At 43.9% G+C, this 26,352-nt stretch overlaps 1 protein-coding gene and 1 non-coding gene across 3 annotated transcripts; both read right to left on the minus strand.

The window, feature by feature from the left end:
* Window positions 1–2,571: 2,571 nt before the first annotated feature.
* On the minus strand, window positions 2,572–26,013 carry PACC1 (proton activated chloride channel 1). Of its 2 annotated transcripts, none has more exons than XM_086631712.1 (8): window positions 25,942–26,013; window positions 21,439–21,535; window positions 19,617–19,718; window positions 17,417–17,571; window positions 15,708–15,850; window positions 7,694–7,838; window positions 4,528–4,632; window positions 2,572–2,812 (listed from the first exon to the last, which is right to left on the minus strand). In XM_086631712.1, exons 1-8 carry the CDS (start codon window positions 25,975–25,977, stop codon window positions 2,651–2,653), a joined length of 945 nt encoding a protein of 314 aa, XP_086487838.1. In that variant the 5' UTR covers window positions 25,978–26,013; the 3' UTR covers window positions 2,572–2,650. The 2 variants fall into 2 exon arrangements, with proteins under 2 accessions (XP_086487838.1, XP_086487837.1); XM_086631711.1 differs by having other exon boundaries at window positions 19,617–19,826.
* Window positions 12,586–12,713, minus strand: LOC147529280 (U6atac minor spliceosomal RNA). The gene has a single exon (XR_015222062.1). It is a non-coding gene; the product is annotated as a U6atac minor spliceosomal RNA (small nuclear RNA).
* Window positions 26,014–26,352: the final 339 nt, after the last annotated feature.

The following is a 26,352-nucleotide window of genomic DNA, read 5'->3' on the forward strand; positions in this document are numbered from 1 at the left end:
CTGTGGGTCCTGCAAGGGTGTGCTTTGCCAGCTCAGGAGGGAGATGACAGTCATGCAGACACAGTTTTCCTCAGTTTAGTATTTTAGTGCCTTTATTCCATAGAAGACTAAAACTTCCAATTGGAGATACAAAATATTTTCAGCTGTTCTACAGTCTAAAGGAAATAAATTATACAGACATGGGGGAATCTAACACTTACCTTGCAGTGGTACAAAGAACAAGTTACTGGCATTTGTAGTTGTTAGGAGTTATTGAAAAATTTACAGATATGAACATCAAGAATAAGTACTAGAAAAACAACACTGTAGCTATATGAGGCCATTTCAAACAAATTGTGCAACACTTTCTACGAGAATCACTCCTATAAATAGGTATAGCAAAGAAAGTTTTCTTGGCTGGAATCAGCTGGCCTGTTCCAGTAACAACATTTCCTTAATAAAACAAAAAATTTTGATAGCTGAGAGAGTGACTGAAGTTGACTACTATGGGAGTTTATTTTGTAAAAAGTACATTAAATACTGCAGAAAGGAGTGCATCCTTTAGTTAACTGCACCCCCTACTTGGCCCACAGCTGGGGCTAAGCTGTCTTCCAGCTTACCTTCTCTGGCCTCACTAGCAGAAGAAAAAAAAAAACAAAACAAAACAACAAAAAATGCAGTAGGATTCATCAGTACCTGATCAAATTGTTGTTTCTAAATATTTCTGTAAAATCCAAGAGCGAGCTGCTGTAATATCATTTGTTAAAGGAACACTTGGGTGTTTCTTTGACAGGGAGGAGTTAAGAAAGCTCAGCTGCCTCTTATACCTGTAGAACAGGCCCTCAGCACAGTATATTTGGTAAAGCAAAGGGCTGCTTATAAGCTGACCAGGGAAGTCAGTTGGAACGCTTTCCTAACAGGGTAAGCTGTTACGTAGCAAAATCAACAGTGTTTTTCCTGATATGGATGGTCTAAGTGTGGGGATTTTTTTGTGTGTGTGTGTTTTGGTTTTCTTTTTCCTTATCCTCTCCCTATTCCCCCTGCAAGTTTTTGTCCCATTCCCCACCACCCCAGCACCTAGGGCTGAAGTAGCTCTCAAACAGTGCAGTGTTTGCTCTTTGCTGCTCCCCTCTCCCCTCTAGTTTAACCTTGTTCACTTGATACGCACTGTGCTAACCTACATCACCCGAGGCAGGTACAGTGTGGGCTCCTCTGGCCCTGGTGTAAGAGCCATCATTGCAAGGTACTGAACACCACCACCTTTCCCAGAAGAGCATGATCAAGTTGGCTCAGACTATACCATTCAAATTATGAACTGTCTGAAGCACCAACACAGGACCTGGGGAAGAGGCAAGAGCAGTAACTGCAAGTGACTGGCACACTGTAACCTCCTCCTGCCCTCACTTGTCTTGGATACAGGAGAACCCAAGTGCTGCCTGCAGCCAGTGCTGCTCTTCTGTTTTTACTACAGTGCATTGTTGCTCCTTTGTTTAAGGCTGTGTTTGGTCAATGCAGTGCCTTGATTTGCTCAGGAAATTAACTGAAAGTAGTAAATTTTGTTCCCAAATGCTTCCTTAGAAGGCAAAAAAAAAAAAGAGGTACTTTTGATATGCTTACTACTATATTACTCTGTTAGTAGAGGATGGAAAAAGCAAAATGTGACTTGACATGCTCCTCTCCTTGCAACAAAGCCTTCAGAGCAAACACACAGTGGTACACTGCTACCCTGTAGACTCGACCAGTCCGAGTTAGGCATCTAGACTAATAAGGGACTTATAAGGAAGAAAACGCCTACACCACCCAGCCGCTAGTTAGCATGTGTTGTCTGTATAGTAGAGAATCACATTTAACTGCCAGGCTGATGAAAGACTTTTTTTACTTCCTTCACAAAGACTAGGAGAAAGAGAGATGAGCAATAGCCTGAGACAGACCTTGAAATCTTATCATCAGCTTGGACGCCCAGGTGTTGAGTTGCTTGAATTTACTGTGAGTTGGACTGATCAGGAATAGAATTTTGTTTTTTCACCTTACCCTCTTGCACTAATATTCCTGCCTGAACTACCTCCAGTAAGGCTCCAGCTGAATCTGAGAGCAAGTAGTTTCAAGAAATACTTCAAATAAGATATTGTGTACTTTCTTTAAAGTCACTATACTTTCAATCAAAAATGACACATCATAAAATTCCAGTGTATTTTGTTTTAACACATACTTTAGAGAGGGGAGGCCAGACTGGTCTGTTGAGTGCTTTACCTTCCACTAAACCCAGTCAAGGAAGTGACTGCGTTACAGTAGCAGATGCTGGTCACAGCTCCTGCAGAAGTTAAATGGTCTCCTGTTCTGAGAAGCATTCAAACACTGTCTGTTTTTTTTAGAACTTAACCACTACAGTGCTGACTTTCTGAACATCAGTGACTTCTCTCCTTTTCCCCCCATACACTGAGGTAAGCTTGTTAAATTTGGAGTAGAAAAGCATGAGTTCGTTAGACTTGTCCTAGAGTTAGCTCCTTTCCGAAGTTCAAAGGCCAGTTCACCAGGCTGTTCCTCCAGTCATCGTTTTTCTGCAAGAAAACATACCTGCTTTGCATCTTTAAGTGCTGTATTGCTGATGGAAGTTTATTCCAGTTATTTTCTATCCCTTTTGCAATGAATGGTTAAAAAGTCAGCCTTAGTCTCAGCTTATGTGGTTCATTACTTGACGACTCCTCTTCAGATGTCTCTTTCGGATTTTGATCATCCACTTCACACTTAACTTAGCAAAGTCTGCTGCCTTAAACAGAGCCAAAAAGATACCACAAAGAAGAGCAATCATGTTCCAGGGATTTGCTGTGATAATCTGAAAGAAATTAAAAATATTATTCTCGTCATCTGACTCAGTTTATATGATTCTTACTCAAAACCAAATTCTTCCATTTTTTGAACTGAAGTGTTTTGCAGTACATTCATTTACGCTGCAAAGGTGGCCTGTAGTGCCTTCTCTATACCAGGGTTTTCTGATTCCTTCCATCAGGAAGAAAACACTATGAGCTGCTAAATTCCTTTTAGACTATTTCAAGATACTGAATTGTTTAAAATTTGAGAGATACAGTTAGATTGCTAATTTTAAGATTATACATTAAATTTACTCTATTATTTAAAGATTAACAAAAATAAGCAGTCACATTAAAGAAGATCTTCCAGAAGACAAAGCTAAAAGAAGCAGCTACTGGAAAGCTTTAACAAGACAGCATTGTAATGCTAAACCAGCTTTTGACAGCGGCAACTGTTTCTGCAGACCTACAGCATGTATTCTATATTTCTATTTTTAACTGTAGTAAAGTTTAGTAGTAGTAAAGTTTATTTATAGCTTGCAATTCTCCTTGCACCTCTAGGCATGAGGATGACTTCTAGGATCTCAGAGAAAGCAAGCAGAGTTAGGCTTAGGCAGCAATAAAGTAGCACACAGTGGTGAGAGTCACCATGGAGTCCGCAACTCTTGACAGTCAGCACCTCTTGACAGTCAGCACGAGCACAGCATCACTAGGTCACTACCTGAGCCAGGTGGTCTCCAGCTGGTGGCTTTCTGTATTTGTTAATCTTCCTGAAAGCAGCAGCACTGGCTGCCAGTGCTTGTGAACTATGGCCTCTTCAGCAAGAGGAAACGAGCACCCCCAATCCACTAGATCAAGGGCAGCTTTTCCACTCGAAGGCAGCAGAGGTGTGAAGCCCATCTGGCAGAGAAGAGCAAGAGGTACCAGGGGCAAGACTGGGCTCTTGAGGCCAAGGAGGGGCCTGGCCCCAGCGCAGACATGACAGCAGGAGGGCAAAGGACCAACTACCAGCTCCTCCAGCACAGAGTCTGCGTTCACACTCTGGTTTTGGGCAAGAAAACAAGAACGCTGTGGATTTTGCTGGTGAGGGGCTTTGGCTGTCAGGCAGGGCCACTTTAAATGCAAAATTTTAAACAGATTGTCTCTGCACGCTTTGCCATTGTGTTTTTCTGGGAAAGGCAACTGTATCTGACCTTCTCCCTTATAACACTAGGCAAACAGGATCTAACTCACACACTTAAAGCACCTGTACCCACAGTGCACACCTACACCCCTTTAAGCACTCCAGTGTCTGATAGTGGTCTTGCCTGGCACGTCACATGCTTCTGGCTGCAGCGTGTGGAGCTAAATTTAAAAGTGCTTTTTCTGCGTTTGAATGCAGTACCAAATTCTAAAGTCATTAAATCAGTTTATCCAAGCACACTTATTTAGCAAAAAGTTCAGACTTGACCTGAAGCTACACTTTGCTAGAGCACAAGGGACACATGCTTTTTCTTAGCTGCGTGTACCTCTAGCTGCAAACAGAATGCTGAGCGTCACCAAGTGAAGGGAAAGGCATCTTGACCTCTGCAGAGTTGTGCATTACTGGATAGAAGGAAGAGCCTAGACTGAAGTTTCAGAAGCAACCTCACTCTTCCTCTGAATTTCTGCTTGGAGTGAGGTAACAGAGGCATGTGCGCACACACACCCCATGAGCACGTACAGTCAGACAACGACTCAAAAAGGGACTAGTGTTACTCACATCTTGGACGGTCTGTATAAAGGGATCTTTCCATTCAAATACCACAAAAAACAGCTGGTCACTTCTTGGTTTAGTTCTCTGGTCAATATAGTTCACCACACTAGTCTGGAGAGAGGGGAAAAAAAAGGTGTTACTTTATTCAGTGGTATCATGAGTCTTCTGTGCAACAAAAGAAGTTTGTATGAAGGTGAAAACAGCAGACTGTTTCAGGACTTCTACTTCAGCCTTCCTCTAGCTGGAACAATAAGCTCCCAAAACACGGAAAGGGCAGTTTCTCCATCTGTCTCATGTTCATTCTTTTCCTGTTTCTCACTCAGTAAAACACTGCAATACCATTTCACACTGGTAGCCAGGGCCTTTATTTTATTATCTAATAATTTCATATACAAAATTTTTTTACTTGGAATAAGACAGCATTTGGGAAGTTGTAATGAGTGAATGCCAAATTACTTTTATTTACCAGAGAACTACATGATGGCGGCAGGAAAACTTTTTTTTCTTGAAAAATCAGTTGCAGAATAAACTAGAAGACGCCAGCAAGTGCAGAATGGAAATGGAAGGGAAAGAAGCCTAGATCTTAACAATTAAAACCATACTTCCCAGTACTGCCCATTAACTAGGTTACCATATGAAACTAGCACTGACTGGCAGAGAGCTTTAGCACAATTCCATCAGGGTACCGTTTAGGACATCGGATTGACGTTACAGCCACATGCAAACCACAATCAGCAAAGTAAGACATCAGGCCTTGGAAGAACATTTCTATTGCCTTGTAACACACTCCCCAGCCCAGAGGGGAGCTACATGGGGTTTGTACACAGGCAACAACAAACACCACAGTTCGCACTGACCTCACCACTAGGAGATGATATAAATCGCTCACGAGCCAGGCAGCTACCTAACAGGAAAGCACAAGGGAGTTACAGCTGAACTTCTCCCTTCTCCAGCCCTCAAAGGAGTGTGTACGTCTTGGTGTGTGCACAAGGGAGTACTGCTGCTCTTCCCACATTAATACTGTACTGGAAGTAACAAATCCAGCAGCACTGTAAATTCATTTCAGGATTGTGACAGGAACTATAGACAAGAAAACAGGGATTCAGCAGACATTATAGGAGGGAGGACCTACTACAAAAACCTCTTGTCTTACCATGGCTTAGTTTCTTTACAAATACTTCAAGATTTTGATCTGTCTTCTCTACGCACCTTGCCCTGACCAGATTTTAGGCTGCGCTCATGTAGAAGTGGGATCTACAACACTGTGTGTCCACTCAGAGCACACGGGAGTTTCACCACCTCGTGTTTTCTGGGCAAACACCTTTGCTGCAGATGTACCCTGTACTTCCACAGCTCATTCCATTCTTGCAGCGTACCATCACCCCAAATATACTCACTGGAGAAAACTGCACACCAGGAAACAAACAGTACACAAAGCTAAAGGAAGGCAAGGCGAAAGGAAGAAAAGGCGAAGCAGTGACTACTGGGCTAGTTAGCAGACGGACTGACTGTGCTACTTGACCTAGTATTTGTATCCATCTTTCCGGTATGCTGTCTCCCAGTTTTAGATTTGAAAGGCTAATGGACTTCCTTACGCAATCTGGGCAGACGTCATACTGTCAGACAAAGCAAGTACAATTTATGTCTGAGCTATTTCAACTTCTGTTGCATTATTAACAGGGATCTGAAACAAAATCCACATTTGTACCGACTCCTATTTCCTAGGTTTTATCAAAAACAAATCCACAAAACAAAAAACAACCCTACAGTGTTCACCTACCCAGATGACTGGGGAGTCCGTAACTGCTGGACTACATAGATGTTTATGGTCACAAAAAGCTCAGCTTTTTCTGAGTTTGAGTCAGCCTTTTGTTTCCACTTTGTGACACGTTAGACTTGGGGACACACAGGAGGACTTTCAAAAATCCTGCACTAGCTGAAGGCCAAATGGCAAGTGATACGGAGCTGTAGGTGATGACAGACAGACAGACAACTGCTGTTGGCAGTTACGTGGTGGCAGCTGACTGATGCATCCTTTCCTCTCCAAACTAAGGCATTAGCTCGGGGCTTGCATGACTTCGTGATTCGCCTCCTGTCCTCCTCCAGTGGAGCAGGAGGGTACCCACCTCATGGTCACAGTGTTGCTCTTCCCTTAAGGCTTTGCCGCTTAAGGCCCTAACTGTGAGAACTGAAGATAGAGGAACTGAAGGTTCTGCTTCATTTCAATGTCCAAAAAGTACTCTTTCCAAGCATACCATGGACCAAGAGAAAGTGTAGTCTTGGAAAGATATAATCTCTGGAGAGGACTGCTGTTAAAATTCTCATTTCTCATCACTGATGAGACACTTCCTCTCTAACCAACACTGGGAGGAAGACAACAAACTCAAAACACAATTATTCTCCTGTCCATTAGCATGAACAGAACAGGAAGAAAAGTCAAACTCATTTCCATCTCTAGCTAAGTTGGCATCTTCCACCTGCATATTTTCTAGTTTTAAATGATGCAAGAAGTTAAGTTACTCCATGTTTCTAAGGATACTCAACAGCTAAAAATCCCAAACCCAAACAAAAAGCAGACATGAGAATGCTACAAAGGATACAAGGCTTATGTTTACCTCTTCATCCTAACATCAGCCCTTGTGGTAACCTAAACAATACCTCTTTCCAATACCAGCTCTTATTCAGACAATTCCTTTGGCAATTGTTCCCCACAATGAACTAAAGGCAGCCATGTTAGTATTTCTACATCGGTCTCTTTGGACCCTTAACTCGGACTACAGCTGTCACTTATAACACTTTCAAGGCTTGGATTTTCTGGCTTCCCTGTTAGGAGACGTTTTCCTGAGATTTGCCACTAGGCCAAACCAACAGTCTCACACAAACCAAGACATTTTTACAGAACCTCCCCACGTTAAGAAAGAAGCGAGTAACGGTGCAGCCAAAACTGCTCAGTGGCAAGTGATGGAACGGATGCAACGCAACAAAACCCAAGCTCCTGATGTTTCACTTAACCAACCAACCCACCGACTCTTCTTCCAACTCATATTGCTGTTTGCTCCAAGAACTGGTTCTGTTGGCCAGTTATCATTAAAACCGTGGCAGTAACTGGTTCTTAATAAACTAAGAGGTTCCAAAAAACTCTATCAGAGGATTTTTTTTTTTTTATTTTTACCTCTTGTTTGAATTCAACAGTCTCACTACCATCTTCTTCTTTTGTTTTCACCAAGGACATCTTGACCCAAGTTCGAAAGCCTCCAGAAAACTTCCAGCTGGAATATGAACTTTCACAGTCCTTCATGAATTCTGCTTTTTCTGGACTAAAGGAAAAAGACCGTCACATTACTGACCAAACTCAGAGCAGTATCTGAGCGCTGTAGGCAGGAGAATGTCAGACCTGCAGGCACTTCAAAAAGTGTTCACAATTCCTTTTATGTTTCAACTGCTAAAATTCAGCATATCTAAAGCCTTGTTCGTAGTGATGTTTTAATTAATTGTAGCACTTGCATTCATGTGTTCTTAACTGCAGAAGACTTACCTGGTGCCCTACCACCCTAGAGTTCTGCCTGCCCCTAGGGATTGTTCTGCCTTATAGAGGAGCTTCGTTCTGCTCATGTCATCTCTGGGACAGAAAGGAGCAGAGCCAGGACCCCAGGAAACAACTCGCCACAATGCTAGGAAGCAAGAGGTGGAAGGAACAGCCTAGAGGCAGGGCAGGGTGCTTCACCCCATTTCTAGGATGCAAGTAAGTTGGTTGCAATGTATACATACTTAAAATGCTTTGAAATTTACATTTAGTGTATTCCTATTATTTTGGGAACACTATACCTTTGGTGTAAGGCTCCCATCTGCAACAACATGGCTGTTTTCCCAATATGCAGAGATATTTGTAGCCCCAAACAGCAGGACTGCTTTGTGTCTTTTTTAATACTGTGACTGTAAGCCATTTTGAGGCTTCCAATAGCCCTCATGCCACAAGTGGTAAAGAGGCAGCTCCAAGGCATACCTGGTCTCCATCCTCTCTCTACTAACTGCACAGGACACAGTGTACTAACTACGCTCTTTACTTGCAACTCCTCAGTAGTGTTATTTTAGCCACTTTCATGTCATCTCCATGAAATAAGCCTGGTCCTGCAGCTGGTTTCTCAGCACGGTTTCATTTGAGATGAAGGGGTAAACCACTGTGATGAGTCACAGATCGTTAAAGCACAGACCGCTGATTTTTACTGAAGACAGATTTCAGGTTGCAGAGATATGTCAGGTTGCGCTGGGCCTGGAGACAAGGGAAAGGGTTTTGACTCGGGTTAAATCCATCTTCCCAGATGAAGGGAAGGAGTGTACTTCGCTCACACCAGAAGGGTGTGCATGGCTAGGTCTATTGGGAGACTAAAGTGTTTTGGTCTTTAAAAGGAAGGTGCAAAGAAGCGAGGAAAAAAAGCAGAGCTGAAGAAGCAAGCTCTTGTCCTAGAGAACAGACCAATCAGGAAGATTTCTCCTATACCAGCATCGGGTCCATTTGCACTTTTCCTGTCTTTTTCCTTAGTTTTTAGAACTGGGGCTCCTTCCTGCAAACCAAGATGTCTTGTCTACAAGGCAGCAAGAGCACAGACTGATAAAAAGAGTATCATACTGATGGCTACTCTGTACTACGCTGCCTGCTCGGGCTTAACAGATGAATACGCACACGTTTGCAGGAAAGCAAAACCTGGAAAAGCCATTGCTCTCAAGTCAGGGCTTCAGGTGATGGGCTCAAACACAGAACTCCGTTGTGCATACAAACAGAAAGGAGAAGCGCTTCTGGAAAGAAAAACTAATACGCTTTGCTACCCATCAAGACAAATGATATTCCAAGAGCATTTTAGCATATTAGGAACATCTTGATGGATTTGTGACATTAGCTGCTAGTTTAGTGAGCCTAACAGGATGGCAGTGCACCTCTCTAACCCTCACAAGGAAGACATGAGCAAAGCATCAGGACACAGCCCACTGCTTGACTACCCCTCACCATACAAACCAACGACACAGGGAGACTTAATCTGAAAATTATTTCTTCCTCCTTTGGTAAATGGGTACAGCAGCAGCTGATGGGACAGTACGGAAGAGGACAGTGCTCTGCCACTAAGAGGAACATACATTAATTAGCACTCTGCCAGCCAGTCATATGCCTGATGCATGACTAAATACAGCATCCTAGAAAAACTTTCCAAACCAACATGGAAAATTGAGGCAGGAAGTTATGACAGAGCTGAACGTTACAGCCACAACTTACATGGTAAGCAGACAGCAGTAGTATACTTCGCCTTCAACAGTAATTGTAGGCTTGAAAAAGATTAATAGTACCTTAGGAGAAGTGATCAGAGAAGGCATCTCCTTGCATGTGCCCATAATCCAGACCACTGTCACAAAGTCAGGGGAAAAAAAAGGAGGAGTGGGATGGGGGGTGGAGCAGAGTAGAGAGGCACAAGCTTTGCACAAACGATAGCAGAGGGCAAATAACACAGCTTAAAAACCACATGCAACTAAGCGAACACAAGACAGGCGAGGGATTTGAGTGTGAAGAACAATTCTCCAGGCAGACAGTTTCTTTTAATTCCCTTTTCACCTCAAAGACAGACAACCTGCAAAGGCTGCACTTCCCCCTCCCCCACAGTAAGTTCTTCTACCTATTACGCTGTCCTTTAGATGTCTAAGTCTCTTGGAATACTCTGCACCAGGCTCTCCCAAGATATTAATGGTACCTCAGACCATGCAAAAATTCCTACATCACAGCAAAGAAACAGAAGTGCAAGAGGCCACCGTCTCGCTCAGGTGAACTACAAAGCCCTGGTCTCCCCTTGGTCCATGCTCTCTGGTAACACTGAAGTTCAAACGACTAAAAGGGAGCCCATTGCCTCAGCACAGACTGATCAATCAGACCATGAAAGATTGTATTTGTCCCAGCTGTGGGAGTTGCTAACCTAGTGCTGGACTGGGCTCTAGCTGTGCAGTGGATCCTTCTAACTCCAACCTCCACGGACCAACTCACAAGAGCCAGAGGCAGCTTAGGACGTCCCACCAGCAGATTCCAATGCAACAGCAACACCACAGATGGGTCAAAGCCAATTTGTGTGTATTGCTTTTGCTTTCCCCTAGACTGGGAAACTCTTGACAGCCATGGGATCTAACAAAGGGTCAGATGGCATATGGTACCAAAAGTCTCGACCCTTCTGTGTTATAATTTATTTCTGTGCATGCAGCAATCCAGACCAGAGATGTGAACATGGAGCTCTGTTTAGACCCTTAAATAATCTCTGACCTGTTCAGACTGGTATTCATTATCCCACATGACTGTAAGTTATTTTACATGCTACGCTAACAATAGTTTGTCCGTAACATGTTCAGAGGATTTTCTTCTTTTTCTTAAACCCGTGTATTATACTAATGACAGATCAGGAAAGGAACTTGTGTTTTTAGCTACACTGTTTCGGTAATTTGCAAGGGTTTCATTATTTCCTTCCCTCCAATTAATATGGTACAGACAGCAGCTGCCACTGTCTTAAAAAAAAAAAAAATAAGAAAAAAGCCAGTGGCAGTATCCCTCCAACTCACGGGCCGACAATGGCACACAGTGCAGCAGTGTTCTGTCAGGGCCAGAACAAGACCAGCAAGCAGTGCCAGTTTTACGCAGCCTGTTGATCCCATTTTAACAGAAGAGCTGCAGAGAATAAAACCCTTGATGGAAACAACCGGGCCCTACTTGAGTCCTCACCACGTGCTGTGCCTCAAAACCCCCTTAAAGATACAAGTCTCTAGGTGCCATTTTTATCACTGCTGATGGCTGATGCTCGCAGCAGCCCTCGCTGATATGATTATTGCTCAGGTTTATGATGGATGACATCCAGCTGTGCAAAGACATTATGAACCTTAAGAAAGAGCTACAGAGTTTGGTAGCAATCCCAGAAAACGAAAAAACAAAGATGGAGAAAAAAAGAGAGGATGAACTGATTCAGGGACAAAAAAGAGATTTTCTTCTTGATGATGCAGAGGTGGAGAGATTACGAGAGAAAGAAGAAGACAGAGATGGCTGAATTCCTTCGCACCAAGTTAAAACCTTTAGACAAAGCAGCACAATCTCCTATCAGCAGTCCAGCAGAAAAGAAGGCAGAACCTCCTCCAAGCAAGCCCACCATTGCCAAAGCAGGATTGGCTATTATTAAAGATTGTTGTGGGGCCACACAATGCAACATCATGTAGCTCTGGGCGCTCTACCATGTTTGTCTTTTCAAATGTTTTCACTGAATGAAACTGTAGGGTGAGGGGAACTAACAGCATCCTGCTAATGGAATCAAGAGCAACTGGTACAACAGTAATATTTAAAGCGAAAGTGAGTTGTGCATAATACTGTCTACACAGAAACCGTGGTGCAGACACAGCAGGACTCTTCTCACCGTTTCAGTGGGTTTTGGATTGTGATTTGAGATCATAGAATCATAGAATGGTTAGGGCTGGAAGGGACCTTCAAAAGTCATCTAGTCCAACCCCCCTGCAAGGAACAGGGATATCTCCAACTAGATCAGGTTGCTCAGGGCCTCGTCCAACCTGGCCTTGAACGTCTCCAGGGATGGAGCATCCACCACCTCTCTGGGCAACCTGTTCCAGTGTTCTACAACACTCATGGTAAAAAAATTTTTTCCTAATATCCAATCTGAATCTACCTCCCTCTATTTTAAAACCATTACCCCTTGTCCTATCACAACAGGCCCTCCTGAACAGCCTCTCCCCATCTTTCCTGTAGGCCCCCTTGAGGTACTGGAAGACCGCTATAAGGTCACCCCGGAGCCTTCTCTTCTCCAGGCTGAACAGCCCCAACTCTCTCAGCCTGTCTTCATAACAGAGGTGCTCCAGCCCTCTGATCATCTTCGTGGCCCTCCTCTGGACCCGCTCCACCAGCTCCATGTCCTTCTTGTGTTGGAGACTCCAGAGCTGAATGCAGTATTCCAGGCGGGGTCTCAGGAGAGCAGAGTAGAAGGGCAGAATCACCTCCCTTGACCTGCTGGCCACACTTCTTTGGATGCAGCCCAGGATATGGTTAAAACATGGTTAGATGCCACGAAGTAGGTGGCAGTGCCTTAACCATATGCGTGTTGTACAGGCCACTGGGGCCTCTTCCATCCTTATCAAGGGGAGTGCTAACCTTCTCTCCTTTCATCCGCCGATGAACCAGAAATCATTTCTATTTTCTCTTCTGCTGGAAGTTGGGCAGAACAAGTACATTCCACATATACACACGGTTTCACATGCACTTCATCATCCGGAGAAAACGTAAACTTTCCACCTGCCCTGAGCCTGTCCAGTTCATGCCCCAGGACAGCGACACACGATACTGAGCAAGACAAGCCATACAATTTGTACCAAGGTTTGGAGGATGCTACGAAGGAGACACTACTGGCCTCTTGCACACAACTGGTTCTCTTACTGTATTTCACCTAGACATGCGCATCGTTTATTACTAAGTTTAAAGGCCTACCTACCTGTGCCAATTTTACCATTATCTGGGTTAGTTCAAAACCAGTTTTAGCTCGCATTCCTACGACCTGCTGCAAACAGGCACAAAGGATGCATCCCCAAACAGGCACCACCGTTTCCTACCTTTTCACTTCATTCCAAACACAACCCAGGCTCAGCCTTCACTCTCCCGGCTCCAGTTCTGGTGCCTTCCCCCACCGAGACAAGGCAGCTTCTCTAGGAACAAAGCGATGCTCCCCCATCTCTTCAGGGACTCATTCTGCCATCTAACCAGTTTGACCTGGCAAACCTGGAGGTAGAAGGTTGTGATCCAGGTTTCTCCCAGGCAGCTTACAGATGATTCGTACCTGCACTGGCACGAACACTGCCTTGAAGCTAGGGCCTTTGCACTACTGCTTATTGCTGGTTTGCACATCTAACCTGCCTTTGCACAACACGTGGCACAAGCGTTTGGGACAGCAGCACGCAGACTTGCAGCTTGCTTGCAGAAACACTGCCAGCTTAAGTAGAATATACATGTTTTAACTCGGGAAGAAACAGCTCTTTAAAATGGTGTTATCTGCAAATTGATACAATGAGCACAGGAACGTGGCTTCCAAGACTTGAGTATGCATAGATCAAGTTGTGTCTTGGTAGGTCAGTTCATTCGGCAAAGAGCCAGGAACCAGATGCAACACAACTGTGCCTTCTGCTCTGTGTTTCACAAAGGGTGGTCTCAGACGGCGCTTGTGTCTTGCAGTGTAGAAACAGCTGTGCACCTTGCTGGAATCGGTCCCACTGCACATACCACTAACCGTGACAAGAGCCACGAAAAGTGAGAAAAAACAACACAGAAGGAACAAGTAGCACCACCTATGTCACTACTCCTAACTGATATTTTCTCACCCTAAAATATCAATGCCTAAAATACCTAGAACATTAGCATTTTATGAGGTGTTTTAGTACAGTTACAGAAAGTACTTAGTGACTTAAGAGCTCTCCTTCACTGAAGTAGAAATGCTTTGTAAAAAGCAAATTCAGGTAATTGGTCTTTGGCCACCTAGAGATACTGTGACTAAACACTTGCAGTCTTTGCTCCATCTGAAAAGCACCAGTATTATTGCGTCCAAGCCTCAAGAATGTTTTGTTACAATAAAATCTGTTTTCTCTTCCCCTCCCTCACCTAATTTTGTTCTGCATATGGCCTTTATCCCCATCCCTTTTTCACTGAGCATCTGACTATTGCCAAATTAAGGCTTTCTATTAGGTCTCACTCTGACTAATCTCTCTTGACTAGCTTTTAATCTGGATCACAGAGAGAAGAACAGAAATTTAATTTAAATTAAAGCAAAAATTAAACTCTTATTTATGGAATTTATTCTCACAAGGTAGGAAAAAGGGTGGGGCTTTCAAGAAAGTTCAAGACAGGATTAATTCCACTCCTGTTAAAATTCAAAGAAGGTTCAGTGTCGTGGTTTAGGCCACTCCGGCAATTAAACTCCACACAGCCGCTCGCTCAACTTCCCCCACCCCCCGGGGATGAGGAAGGGAATTAAAGGAGAAAAGGAAAAGAGACCCGTGGGTTGAGATACGAACAATTTACTACTACTGCTACTAATATATATATACAGAGATGTACAATGATAAATACATATAAACGAGTGATGTACAGTGTAATTGCTCACCACCCCTTGACTGAGGCCCGTCTCGTCCCGAACTAACAATCCCGAAACCGATAAGTCCCGACACCACAATCACGGACAAGCGAGAGGCCCGAAAATAAAGAGCGAGACAGAGGGAGCACTCCGAGAGTCCGAAAGTGAGAGTCCTGGAAAAGCAAAAGCCACCTCTTGCCGGCTGACCCCCACTTTTGCACTGGGCATGACGCTGCATGATATGGAATACTAATTGACCAGTTTGGCCTCAATCCTAAATCCAAGTACAAATCATAAGGAGAGTCGTGGACCCCCCTGTCCTGGCCATGCTCCCCCCTATCCTGTTGTGCTCCTGCACACTGGCAAGAACATGGCAGCTGGAAAGTCCTTGAGACCTCAGTGCCAACTATAAACATCAGTGCGCTGTCCGCGTTCTTCTCAGAGCAAGTCTCAGACTGAAACCAAAACATGGAGCTCTTCCAGCTGCTAAAAAGAAGAGCTACCTCTGTCCCAGCTAAAAGCAGGACAGTCACTCCAATGGCACCAATGTCAAACCAATACAAAGCAATTTTGAATACTCCACATATGAAATTACATCATTCTGTGGAATCTTACATAAAGCTAGTAACACAAAGAAATACTGTTAATCTTTCTCAAAACAAATCAATCTAAGGATCTGATCTTTACAGTAATTGCTTTTAAAAAGAAAAACAGTGTTCTCAGTGCACTTCCTGAGCACGCTGCCCAGGACAGCACACTTCCTGATCACCCACAGCAGCAGACAGCAGTAAGTCAGCACAAACATCAAACTTTTAGAAAATGCAGCAACAAATGGCTGAAGCATAGCTGAAGGGCGGTTTTTGTCACTGAAAAAGTCCTCAATTCATTTTCTAAATAGTAAGATTAGTTAACCTAAGACATTAACATCAACATAACTCAAACATTAAAAAAAATAAAAATGCCTGTCTGATTTTTACTAAAAAAAGCCCTGCTTTCATTAGTATTGTTATAGCAAGTTCAATGCAGTTACAGGCTCATCCCTTTACATACCTGTCGATGAACTCCTGGAAAGAAGAAAACAGAAGGTAGTCAATGGCACTAAAATCTTGGTCTGTTCCATTTAAATGAAACTGCAAAAACACCAGTTCCTTTTTCTTCACATCACGAGGGCCTTGAACAACCAAAGCATACTTCTGTAAGCAAACAGAGAGATAGTGAGAATAGCAAAGCAATCCTCATTTCCTGCTCATCATGAATTTGCCATCTGTCACTAATACTCTATAGAAACAGAAACCTAATACACACTGACATTTTCTTGGCCACTACTAAGTATACGTCTATTAAAACATTTAACAAGAATGCCAACTGAATCCCTCCTCTTAGTTTAAAAATTAAGTCTTTACGTCAAGATGTAGTGTTCCTCTAAGAAATCTGCTTTAGTTCTACCATAGTCCTTTGGGTTCATGCAGAATTACCAGTCAAGGCGCTGCAAACTGCATTCTGAAGAAAGACAATCAAAACTGTTTTGAGCATTAAAGTCTAGGAACTTTCAGCTCTTGACATGAAACAAGTTAACGTGAAGTCTGATGTGGAGAACATCAGGCTTCTCCTTGAGAAAGAGCAACAGTTTCACAGCCCCCAGCACCTCAAGCAAGCTGCTGAAAGGAAAAAAAAAAAAAAAAAGAAAAAAACACAACAAAAACCACTAGCAGGTAGAATACAACTTAAAGTAGTGCGGGCATTATATTGAACAGCAAGCTGCTGCTTGCAAACTCAGGCAATGTGAACAGGGCTCTACATGGTTCAGAGGTCTCTGTCTCAGTGCCTCTCCATTCCACTGCAAGACTAGAGCCTATCTGGATCAGCAAGCTTCTAAGCAAATCTACCACGCAGCATAAAATGCAGGTTCTTAGTTTGCTAAAACACACAAAAAGAGCATAGTAGTGGCAGAAATTGCGCCGGAAATTGCGCCTAGAATATTACATTCAAATATACCAAGGAGCTGCTTCCCAGAAAGAAATAGTGACTAGATGAAAGGCAAAACATGAAGAGGAAAAAAGCTGACCAAATAGGTACCTGGATAGTTAGTTTGTTCATGTTTAGTTTCCTTAAAAACAATCTGAGCAACCACTTTAGATACAAATGACCGTATCTAATACTTTATTTTTTGAACAGTTATTTATGCAGATGCTAGATTCCCTGCATTTTTAAGGGCAATTTAAGACAATCACTCAATGTGCCCATCTTATTGGCTCACAGCATTTCAGTGTAATGAAATGCGTGGAAAAATCTTAACTGGGCACCAAGTATGACAAAATAGTACCTAATCCGCAGCAAACATACAAAAAGAGGTAACCTATCCTGCTTTAGTGGAGTAACTTCTGCTGCTTTCAATCTAGATTGAAATCTAGATTTTCAGATTTGAATCTGATTCAAAGCTAGATTTACCACATCAAGGAGTACGCTTGCCAGTTCATTTAAGAGAGGAATGAAGTGAGAGTTGCATTGTGAAAAATGACTTATTTTGTCTCATTCAGGTTTTCATGCTGCACACACCCACATGACAGCTGATCTTCCGTAACACACATACACACTGACTGTCTTTCTCATTTCTGAAAAGAAAAGGACAGATGGCCTGAAAAATACTAGAAGCAAGGATTTTTGCAGCACTTAGTATTACTTTCAAATACTACTACGAGCAGAAAACCCCGCACTGAATAAGCTTTGCTCTACTGTATTATTATTATTATTATTATTACCATAGTTTGATTAGTAAAAGGATCTGTGTAGTTGATTCTCTGAGTGGTGCATTCAATGTCTCCTGGCTGACCTGGATTTATGAGAGGTGGAATGTGATCATAGTAATGATGCTTGCAGCTAAGCAGCCGAGCCTTGCCTGGGTAAAAGGCAATACCTGTTTCGGGAGAGAAAAAACATTGGAGAGAGATGATTTCTTTTCCAAGTACATAGATTTTCATTTTGGGATTTAATCCCACAGGATACTGAGCTATCCTCAAGATCCAGCAAAACAATCAAATTAAACCATGTGCTTCAGCGTTTTTCTGGAGCAGGACAGAAGTGCCAGCTGCATCAGGACAGGACCCTTGCCATGCACTGAAAAAGTCAGGGTTCATGTTCTGTTACAACAATTCGAGGTTCACAGAAGCTACTAAGTTTCCCTGGTCTCCCGACAAGCCAGCAGCTCCTACATCAGTCCCTCTCACTCCAAGAGAAATGAATGCGTAAAGTACATTAGTAGACTACTGAAGTCAAATGGGACACATAGCATTTCAGCACGTACATGTTTTCAGGTATTATCATTTAACATGTTAAATTTTAATTGAAAATAACGTATGTACTATAGATGAAAGATCAAAGACCATTCATCTAATAAAAGTGCAAAGATGCTCTTCAGAACATCTAGAATCTTCTGTTCATTGAATACAGCGTCAGGATAAAACTCAACGCCATCAAACAAGTACAAACTGTTACTATCCCTTATTACTTACATCATTGGGTAGGCAGGCTACTACTTCACCTGTGTGGAAATTCATACATACCATAAACCTATTCATTTCAGACCAACAACATGCATTAAAAGAACCTCAGTCACCTCAGCTGTAGAAGGCTAGCAAAACACAAGGCCCAAAACCAACAATCCTGTTTATGCCACACATTCCACATTTGTTATTGGAAACAAGCTTGCTTGAAGATAATCTAGACCAACTACTAAGGAAAAGTACGATTTGAGTTACTGGATACAATTAACTCACACAACTGAGATGACCTGTCTGCCAAAACATGAGACGTCAAAGCAGTCCGCATATACCCGTCTAAAAACATTGTCTCTCTTTCTTCAGTGGTCCACGCTTGCAACATGCCATCTCATCACTTTAGCAGAGCAGTGAAGTAAAGGGCCACATTAATTTAGGTTCTCTAAGCTGGCAAGGATTGCTGACGATACTTTTGGATTTATATGTATGTTGCTCTGTTCATGTATGAAAAGCTCATGTGGGGAAAAAAAAAAAAAAAAAAAATGGGAAAAGCCTGCTCTTACAGTCAAATCCATATGGCCCAACTGCAAGGACCTACTTACAGAGTTCAGCCTAGCTGACCATATAGAAAAACAACCACAGGAATACAGCAACAACCTGAAACACTCACCTTTCAGCCACAATTACGGGAGTGGTTATTTGTAAAATGTGGAAACACTTCAAACAAAAGTGTTATTTTTAAATTGGAAGCTGACCTATGACTGTTTGAGCTGCAGTTGCTACCACAGCTCTATTTATGAATGGTTAGTGGATAATTAAAAAAAAATAATAATGATAGAACTCACTATTCAAAAATGCTTCTGTGGCGTAATCCCTCCTGCAAACTGCAACACAGTTTTCTGATGACATGCTGCATTTTTATGCCAACATTGTTCCCTGCAGTCACATCACATGTTCATCACCTACTGATGCAACACCAAGTTGTAAACAATGCAGAACAGAAGCAGAAAGTGGCACTGTGGTTATTTTGTGGTTGAAAAATTCTCCTTCTTTACTGCCAACAACATCTCACTGTCCAGTGCGGCACTGAGGTCCTGATGCACATCCTATGTGCTACCCTTTTAGAATTATACAGTTTTGGGAATATTCCCATAAGGAATTATCATTTTTCCCCCCGAAAGAGGACTCATTCTAGAGTATGAAAACATTTCTTAGCTATCAAATGTTGCATAATGCTCCACAGCTACTGTCATTCATGTTATTGGCATGAAAGCTCTCAAAATATCCCATACAACATTAATATTTCTGTGCAAAGTCAACACAAGATAGATTAGGAGGAAGTGAAAGACCTAGGTCAAAGCATTCTACTTTCTCTGGCCCCTGGAGAATCAACACCAAAAATTTTAAAAAATCCAAGATAAACATGAACAACAACTTAACCCATTTTGTTTGTTACAGGTCTTACCAGGTGCGTCGTACAAGGACACTTCCTTGTAAGAGACGGACATCACTGGGTGCTTGAGCTTCTCCCTGAAGTCACTGATGGTTTGGTAGACAAGGAACACAGCTACAGCCATGAGCAGCAGATAAATAAACAGGAGAATTACTGAAAAAACATTCTTTAGGCAGGTCTTGCTGAAACGCAAAGAAGGGGCAGTGGTACCCAGTTCACTATCTGGAACCAAACAGAACATGGATTAGGACTTTAAAATACAGATATTTGGGCTGAATTTATGTAGTATTCATTTAAGGATCAATCACTTGATAAGAAAGTAAGCCTCAAACTCAGCTTGATTTAAAAAAGCCACAACTATTGCTGGTTTTGATGATCAGTCAAGACAGATGCTTCCTTCTCAAGCATGAAGCATAATCATCCAAAGATTGTGCCTCTTTCACATGCTGAATTTGGCACTCAGCTTAAGGACATGGCAGGCAGGAAATAAGGTTCACTTCCAAGAAGGACAACTCAGAAACAAAGTTCAAAGTTCATAAGAAAAAAAAAAGTCTGCTGATGGTCAATTTTTCCTCCTGGAAAAAACAACTCCCTTCCCCCCTCCCAGTCTGAAGTGACTTTTATACACTCAGCATATGTATAAGCAGAAAGATGTAATATTCTAATGCTCTTAAACAGATATCTGCATTGCACCTCCACCACGCTAGAAGTCCCTAGATATTTGTTACCCTCTCATTTTTAGACTACTTCATAACTCCTTGTGCATACTACATAACGTTTCACAAAAGGATTCTTCCAATCACAGCTAGAAAAAGACCCAACTCTCACAGTCTCCTTGCTTTCCAAGCTTACTCTCTGAAGTTCTTCACACTTAGTCTCACTTGTGCTCAGACGTTGCTTTCCCCACACTCCTTGCGTTCACCATTTATTTTGGCAACACTTGTAAGAAAAAAAGTTCACGTGCTCTTGAGTTACACGTCATGCTTTGATGATGAGCGATACATAGCTGAACACGCAAGAGGAGCGCTAAACCCATCACACGAGAGGAGATAAGCAGGCGTATTGTACGCCGGCGTCTCTGCCTGGTGTAACGTAACAAGTTGGGCCCTCTCAGGCCATGCCACACTCTGCCCTTCAACTATATTAGCACAGTTTGATGCTTGCTCCTTACCACGGCAAACACCAGCCTTTTAGTAAATCCTATTGAACACATAACCTCTTGTAAGTCCACGTCACACATGTGCTGCCAAGTTCACTGCCAGGAGATGGCAGCCAAGGAAATTAGGACATTAATATGTATAAAGTTGCACTATTGAAACAAGTATGTCTTGACAGCTGCAAAGCATTTAGGGGATACTCACTTCAGGTTGGCTTACCCTAATGCCGACATCTGAGCTGCAATAAGCCCATTTAACACTGCCCCACACCCTCCAACAGCAGGTCCAAACAGTCTAATTAAAATCTGTTGAAAAGCACACCTGTTCAATATTGCACCTTGCTCGTGTAAATGTGGCACAGACTTTGCTCGCCATCCACTGCCATCACAGACTCTGCAGCTCAGGTAAGATGCAGCGTAAAGGGAAATTACATACTAAGCCATCTCAGAACCAGACGTGCTGAATCTTCTTTGAGCACAGTTCATGACAAAGACATGTTCTCACCTCAATCCTTGGAAAAACTCCTTGGCTTTCCTTCAGCATTTATTCCCCAAAATAAGTAACTTAGTGTTTTGTTTACTTTCAGAAGTGCAATAAAAAACAAACAACTAAACCCACACAAAGAAGCCACTCCTCAGGCACATAAAATTAGTAATTTCTGTGTCAATAGTTCTCACCTGGTAAAATAACAGAGCTGGCGTCTTCATGAACTTCCATCTCTCCTTCTCTCTCATCTGTTGGGTTTTCAGACACTCGCTCCACATCTTCACTCAGCTGTGTAGTTAAAACAGTGGTTCAATTTCCAAACATGCTCTCAACTTGCAATTGCTGGAATTTCTATGGTACAAATAAAAGAGGCTCCAACTAACCAAACACACAAAAACATGCCCCCAGTCCAAGAGCACCCAGCATCTGTTCCACTTGTTCACAAGAGCAGCATTTATGTAGACCTAGAGCTAAAAATTAAGTGACTTGCATGCTGCAAAAAGAGAAAGACAGCACATTAAATTTAACCTACTTCTACTCTGCTGCTTCAACAATAACATCACCTTTTCTTTCAAGATCAAAGGAATTGTTTCCCTAGCAGCTTCAGCTCACTTTAAACCCCCAATTAGGGCAATGTCCTCTGAAATGAAATAAGCAGGAACGTCAATCTGTCACTCAAGAAGGTATTTTTAGGCGTAAACAAAGCACAGCACATACCAGCAAACAGAGCATTAGCACCTCTTAATAAAGAGGTGCATAAAGAGTGAGCTGCATTTTGACAGGTATTAGGGCAAGTAACTCAAAAGCGGTCTCAGCCGCATAGGTAGGTGGGTCATTACAAGACAAAAATCAAACATCCCTGCGTTTCTGGTACTTGTTTGAGCTCACTACACATATTATTATTATATATTAGTGGTTATGCAACTAATTAGTCTTCCAGTGTTTCTAAAACAGCCACAGAGGCCAGATGTTTTCTTGTTTTGCTATTCAGAGCTCTGGGCCCAAACTGCCAAGACACTTCCGTCATAGTCAGAAGCTTGTCACATCAGATGTATATGCCTATAAAGTGTCTCCTGTACGTTTTCCAAATTTCTTTCATGGCCAGGAACGACATACAAATTACAGCAAGGCAAACCAGGGCATAAGCTTACAGTGTATCATGTGTTGCACAGTAACTGTCCAAACTAAACACTCAGCATCACCCACCTAATTCGGTTAGGGAGATTAGCTTTGTTCCTATTTCAAGGAAAACGGGTGCACAGTCAATGCAGCAGACAAACTGAACGCTATTAAACTTTACACCCCCAACTTACTCAACAGTAATATGCATGTATCCATAAGGAAGTGCTTTTCTTTCACCCAACTTTAATTCAGTATTGAAATGATCATCATTATACCATTAACAGATCATGATTTGCACTTATGAGGAAAGAGTCCACTCATTTTACATAGTCAAAGTCTGATGTAAAGTCTCCATCATTTCCTGACATATTTCTGTATTCATTTCCACCATGCAAAGCAACTTGAAAGCAAGAACCCAGTTGTTTTAAAATGCTTTGGCCATAAATAAAGCATGATTTCCCATGGTGTAAGGCATGGAGTGAAGAAGTAACTAATAGGCTAAACTCAGCTCATTTGCAGGAGACTTACCAGGGTCCAACCAAAGACACTTATTTTCAATTATCTTCATCAAATACAGGAAAATTAAGACTGCTCCTTTTTGCAGAACCACACCAGTTCTATTTGTTTACCTGAGCCAAAATAAGCTATTCTGTCACAGGAAGAGCATTCACTGAACCTCTTGTACTGGTTAAGCTAAATCAGCTAAGAAGCCAGTTCAAATTATACTCCTGCAAATTCCTCACACCAGAGCTGATGCAAAAAGTTTAACCTAAGTTACAAAATCCCTGCAGTTTCTCAGCTGACTCCCACACCTCTCTGGTTCAGCCACGGTTCCCCAGGTACAGGCACCTCATCAACGGAGGTTATGTAGAGGGTAAGCGAATTCTGTTTCTGACAGCAAGGAGATCCCAACACAAGTTTGAACAAGAACACAATATGCAACATTTCTTATCCTCTCAAGAACCTACAGCGACTCTTCAACATGTAAGAGAAGAGAAGAAAAACTCAGATAATGTAACTTTTCAGCATTCCTTAGAAACAAAACAAAAAAACAAGCAATACGCAACTAAGTTTTCTTATCTCTGCTCACAAGGCAGACACAGTTTCATAAGCTTTTCACACATAAAACCAGTGAAGGACAGCTAGTCAAAAGCAGAAGTACTAACATTACCTCAGGTGCAGTGAGCAGGTTGAGCCGATGTTTAAGACCCCCTAAAAACAACTAATTTCACTGCAAATCCTGAGCACCTGACTTGACAAGAGGTGAAGTTGCATATACCCTCTGAGGGCACCAAGAGCTTAGCCCTGTTCACGGCTCAGCCACAGCGTTCTGAGGGTACAGTATGCAGAGCAGGGACTCTACACGGCATAGCAGCACAGACCTACAAACCCAACAGCTCATAGCCATTTTAAGTGACAGTCTTCTAAAAACTGGGAAGCCAGCACAGCATTATTGCAGGACAGCTGATTCTAGTTTCTCCACACTTCACAGAATCCTTAAATCAAGGCAAGTGGCAATGCTGAACCCAGCATACGCCAACAGTGCTCACCCTCAACAAGTCAGCTCTTCCTACATCTTGCTTTTGATAAAGAGGTGAAGCATGGTGCTAATCGAGAACGAATATAAACTTGCAGAGCAGTTCAGCTTGCAATAGGATGCAGAGATGGGATAGGATGTCAAGAGCAGGAAGGGCATGAAACAGACCTTTGTTCAGCATTCCTCTGGGCTCTGCATGTGCAGCTAAGCAAGCAACAACTGCAGAAGTCTGCTCATGGCCTGGCAGTTCCTTTTCAGTCCTGCACACAGAAAGGCATCAGGGAAACGGAAGCTCAGAAAAGGCAATTCCAGACATTTCAACATCCCTGCTAAGGCCAGGAGCATCACAGACTGCCCCAGGTGCTGGAAAAGGGATGGAAATGCAGCCACTGCACTTACACACCATCTAGACTTGTGCCACGGAGCTTGGGACAATCTCAAATATACAGAGCAGTGTCAGTGGTGGCTGACACACAAGGTGGAAACGTAATATGCATAGTCCAGACCACACTTCAGGCATCAATGCGACTTCTTTAACTCTCTCAAGTACCTCCCCTAAATACAAGCTCTTACACGAGTTCATGTCATCCTCATGGCGACTAAACTGGTCAAGGGGCTGGAAAAATAAAACTTATGGGGAGCGGCTGAGGGAGTTGGGGCTGTTTAGCCTGGAGAAGAGGAGGCTGAGGGGAGACCTGATTATGGCCTACAAATACTTGAGAAGGGATGGTGGGGAGGTGGGGGAAGGGCTCTTTACATTAGTGATGGGTGATAGAACAAGAGGAAATGGGTATAAGCTTAGTCAGGGGAGATTCAGGTTGGATGTCAGAAAGTATTTCTTCTCTGAAAGGGTTGTCAGCCACTGGAATAGGCTGCCCAGGGAGGTGGTTGAGTCCCCATCCCTGGATGTGTTTAAGAAAAGGGTGGATGAACTACTTAAGGATATGGTTTAATGGGAGATTAGGGACAGTTGGACTGGATGATCTCTAAGGTCTTTTCTAACCTAGAAATCTATGAAATCTACGATAATCATGGGATAAAACTTTCCTACTGGATGAAACCCTCTTAGGTAAAAGGAGAACTTGCCCATACAGGCCTCTTGCTGGTCCACTGATTCACCACCTTCCAATGCCTTCTAGCCTGGCAGGAAAACCAGAAGTTGAAACTGAACGGATAGTACTAAACTAAATTATAACACATTAAAACAGAGCCCCGAACCACCCATCACACGCAGAGGAAGGCAAACACCTGCACTCCTTTCGCCTGCAAGATGCAAACAAAAGCGACCTGCTGCAAGCCCGCATCGCTGCCGAACTTCGCACAAACAGCCTGTATCTCTAGCACAAGAGATAGGAGCGAGCAAGGAATTCCGGTCGCGGGAGCCGGTACATTGATATGCAGAGGAGGCGCTGCCCCGGGCTCTTGGCAGGCTGATAATGCGGCCTTCAGCCTCACTCGGGAGAGCCCTGGTGCCAAAGTCGCTTCTCACGCCCGGCAGACCGCCTCCTGGCTAGGACAGCCCTCACCGCCCAGCTGCACCCAGCTCACGCACTCAGAAGCACCGCTGCCGATTATTTTAACCGCTTTTAAAGGTAAAACACGACACTAAGCACCCCCGACACACCCGTTTCTCTCGGGCGGGCGCAGATGCAGCCCGCCTTGGCAGCCACCCCGCAGGAGGGAGGAGGGCCGGCCGGGGCAGCACCGGGCAGGTGAAGGCGCGCGGCCCCACGGCCAGAGCCACCCGCCTCGGCCGCGCTTCAGCAGGCGCAGACGGGCCCGACGGGGCACGCCAAGCTGCGCAGGGCTCCGTGAGCCGGGCGACCCGCTTCGCTACGGCTGCCCGCCCCCGGCGGCGACGCGGGCACAGCCCTGCCGAGCCGCAGCGACAGAGACCGGAGCCGAACCGCGCTCGCGGCAACGCTGCCGAACAGCGAGCCCCGAGTCGGGCATCGCCGCCCGGGGGGGCTGCCTCGGCCCCTCCCGGCGAACTGGGGCCCGCCGCCCAGTAGCCCTGCCCCGTTCCCCCCCGTACCTCCTGGTAGGATGCGGAGACCTCTGGTCTTAGCATGGCATCGGCGGGGAGCGGCCGCCGCGGGGGCCGGGAGGCAGCCCAGCCGCACCGCACGGGACAGGGACGGCGACACCGCAGCCGGACCGAGCCGCCCCGGCCGGGCAGGGCCACGCAGGCGCCGGGACCCCCCACCAGCCCGCCCGCCGGCTGCTTCCCGCCCCCCCGCCGGCTGCTTCCCGCCCCGGCCTCGCCGCAGCGGCGCGGGGGCTGCTGGGAGCTGTAGTCCGGCGCGGGCGAGAGCTAGCCTGGGACTCAGCTAGATTGGAAAAGCAATTTAAAACGATTTTCCCAGCTCTCCTCAAGCTGCACGCAATATTACTTTTCTTTTTTAAAAATTATTTCTATTTTTTTTTTGCCGCTCACGGCCTGTTG

This window comes from Tauraco erythrolophus, chromosome 2 (genome assembly GCF_009769465.1).
Source record: "Tauraco erythrolophus isolate bTauEry1 chromosome 2, bTauEry1.pri, whole genome shotgun sequence".
NCBI classification, from domain to species: Eukaryota; Metazoa; Chordata; class Aves; order Musophagiformes; family Musophagidae; genus Tauraco; species Tauraco erythrolophus.

What these genes read in the sequence shown, in the direction of transcription:
- PACC1 (XM_086631711.1), bottom strand. Translation starts at nt 25,977, where the DNA reads ATGCTAAGACCAGAGGTCTCCGCATCCTACCAGGAG. An exon ending in GTCCTTGTACGACGCACCTG is followed by an intron (nt 17,572 to 19,616) that starts GTAAGACCTGTA and finishes CTCCCGAAACAG; the next exon opens with GTATTGCCTTTTACCCAGGC. An exon ending in CTTTTACTAATCAAACTATG is followed by an intron (nt 15,851 to 17,416) that starts GTAATAATAATA and finishes GTTTGCTTACAG; the next exon opens with AAGTATGCTTTGGTTGTTCA.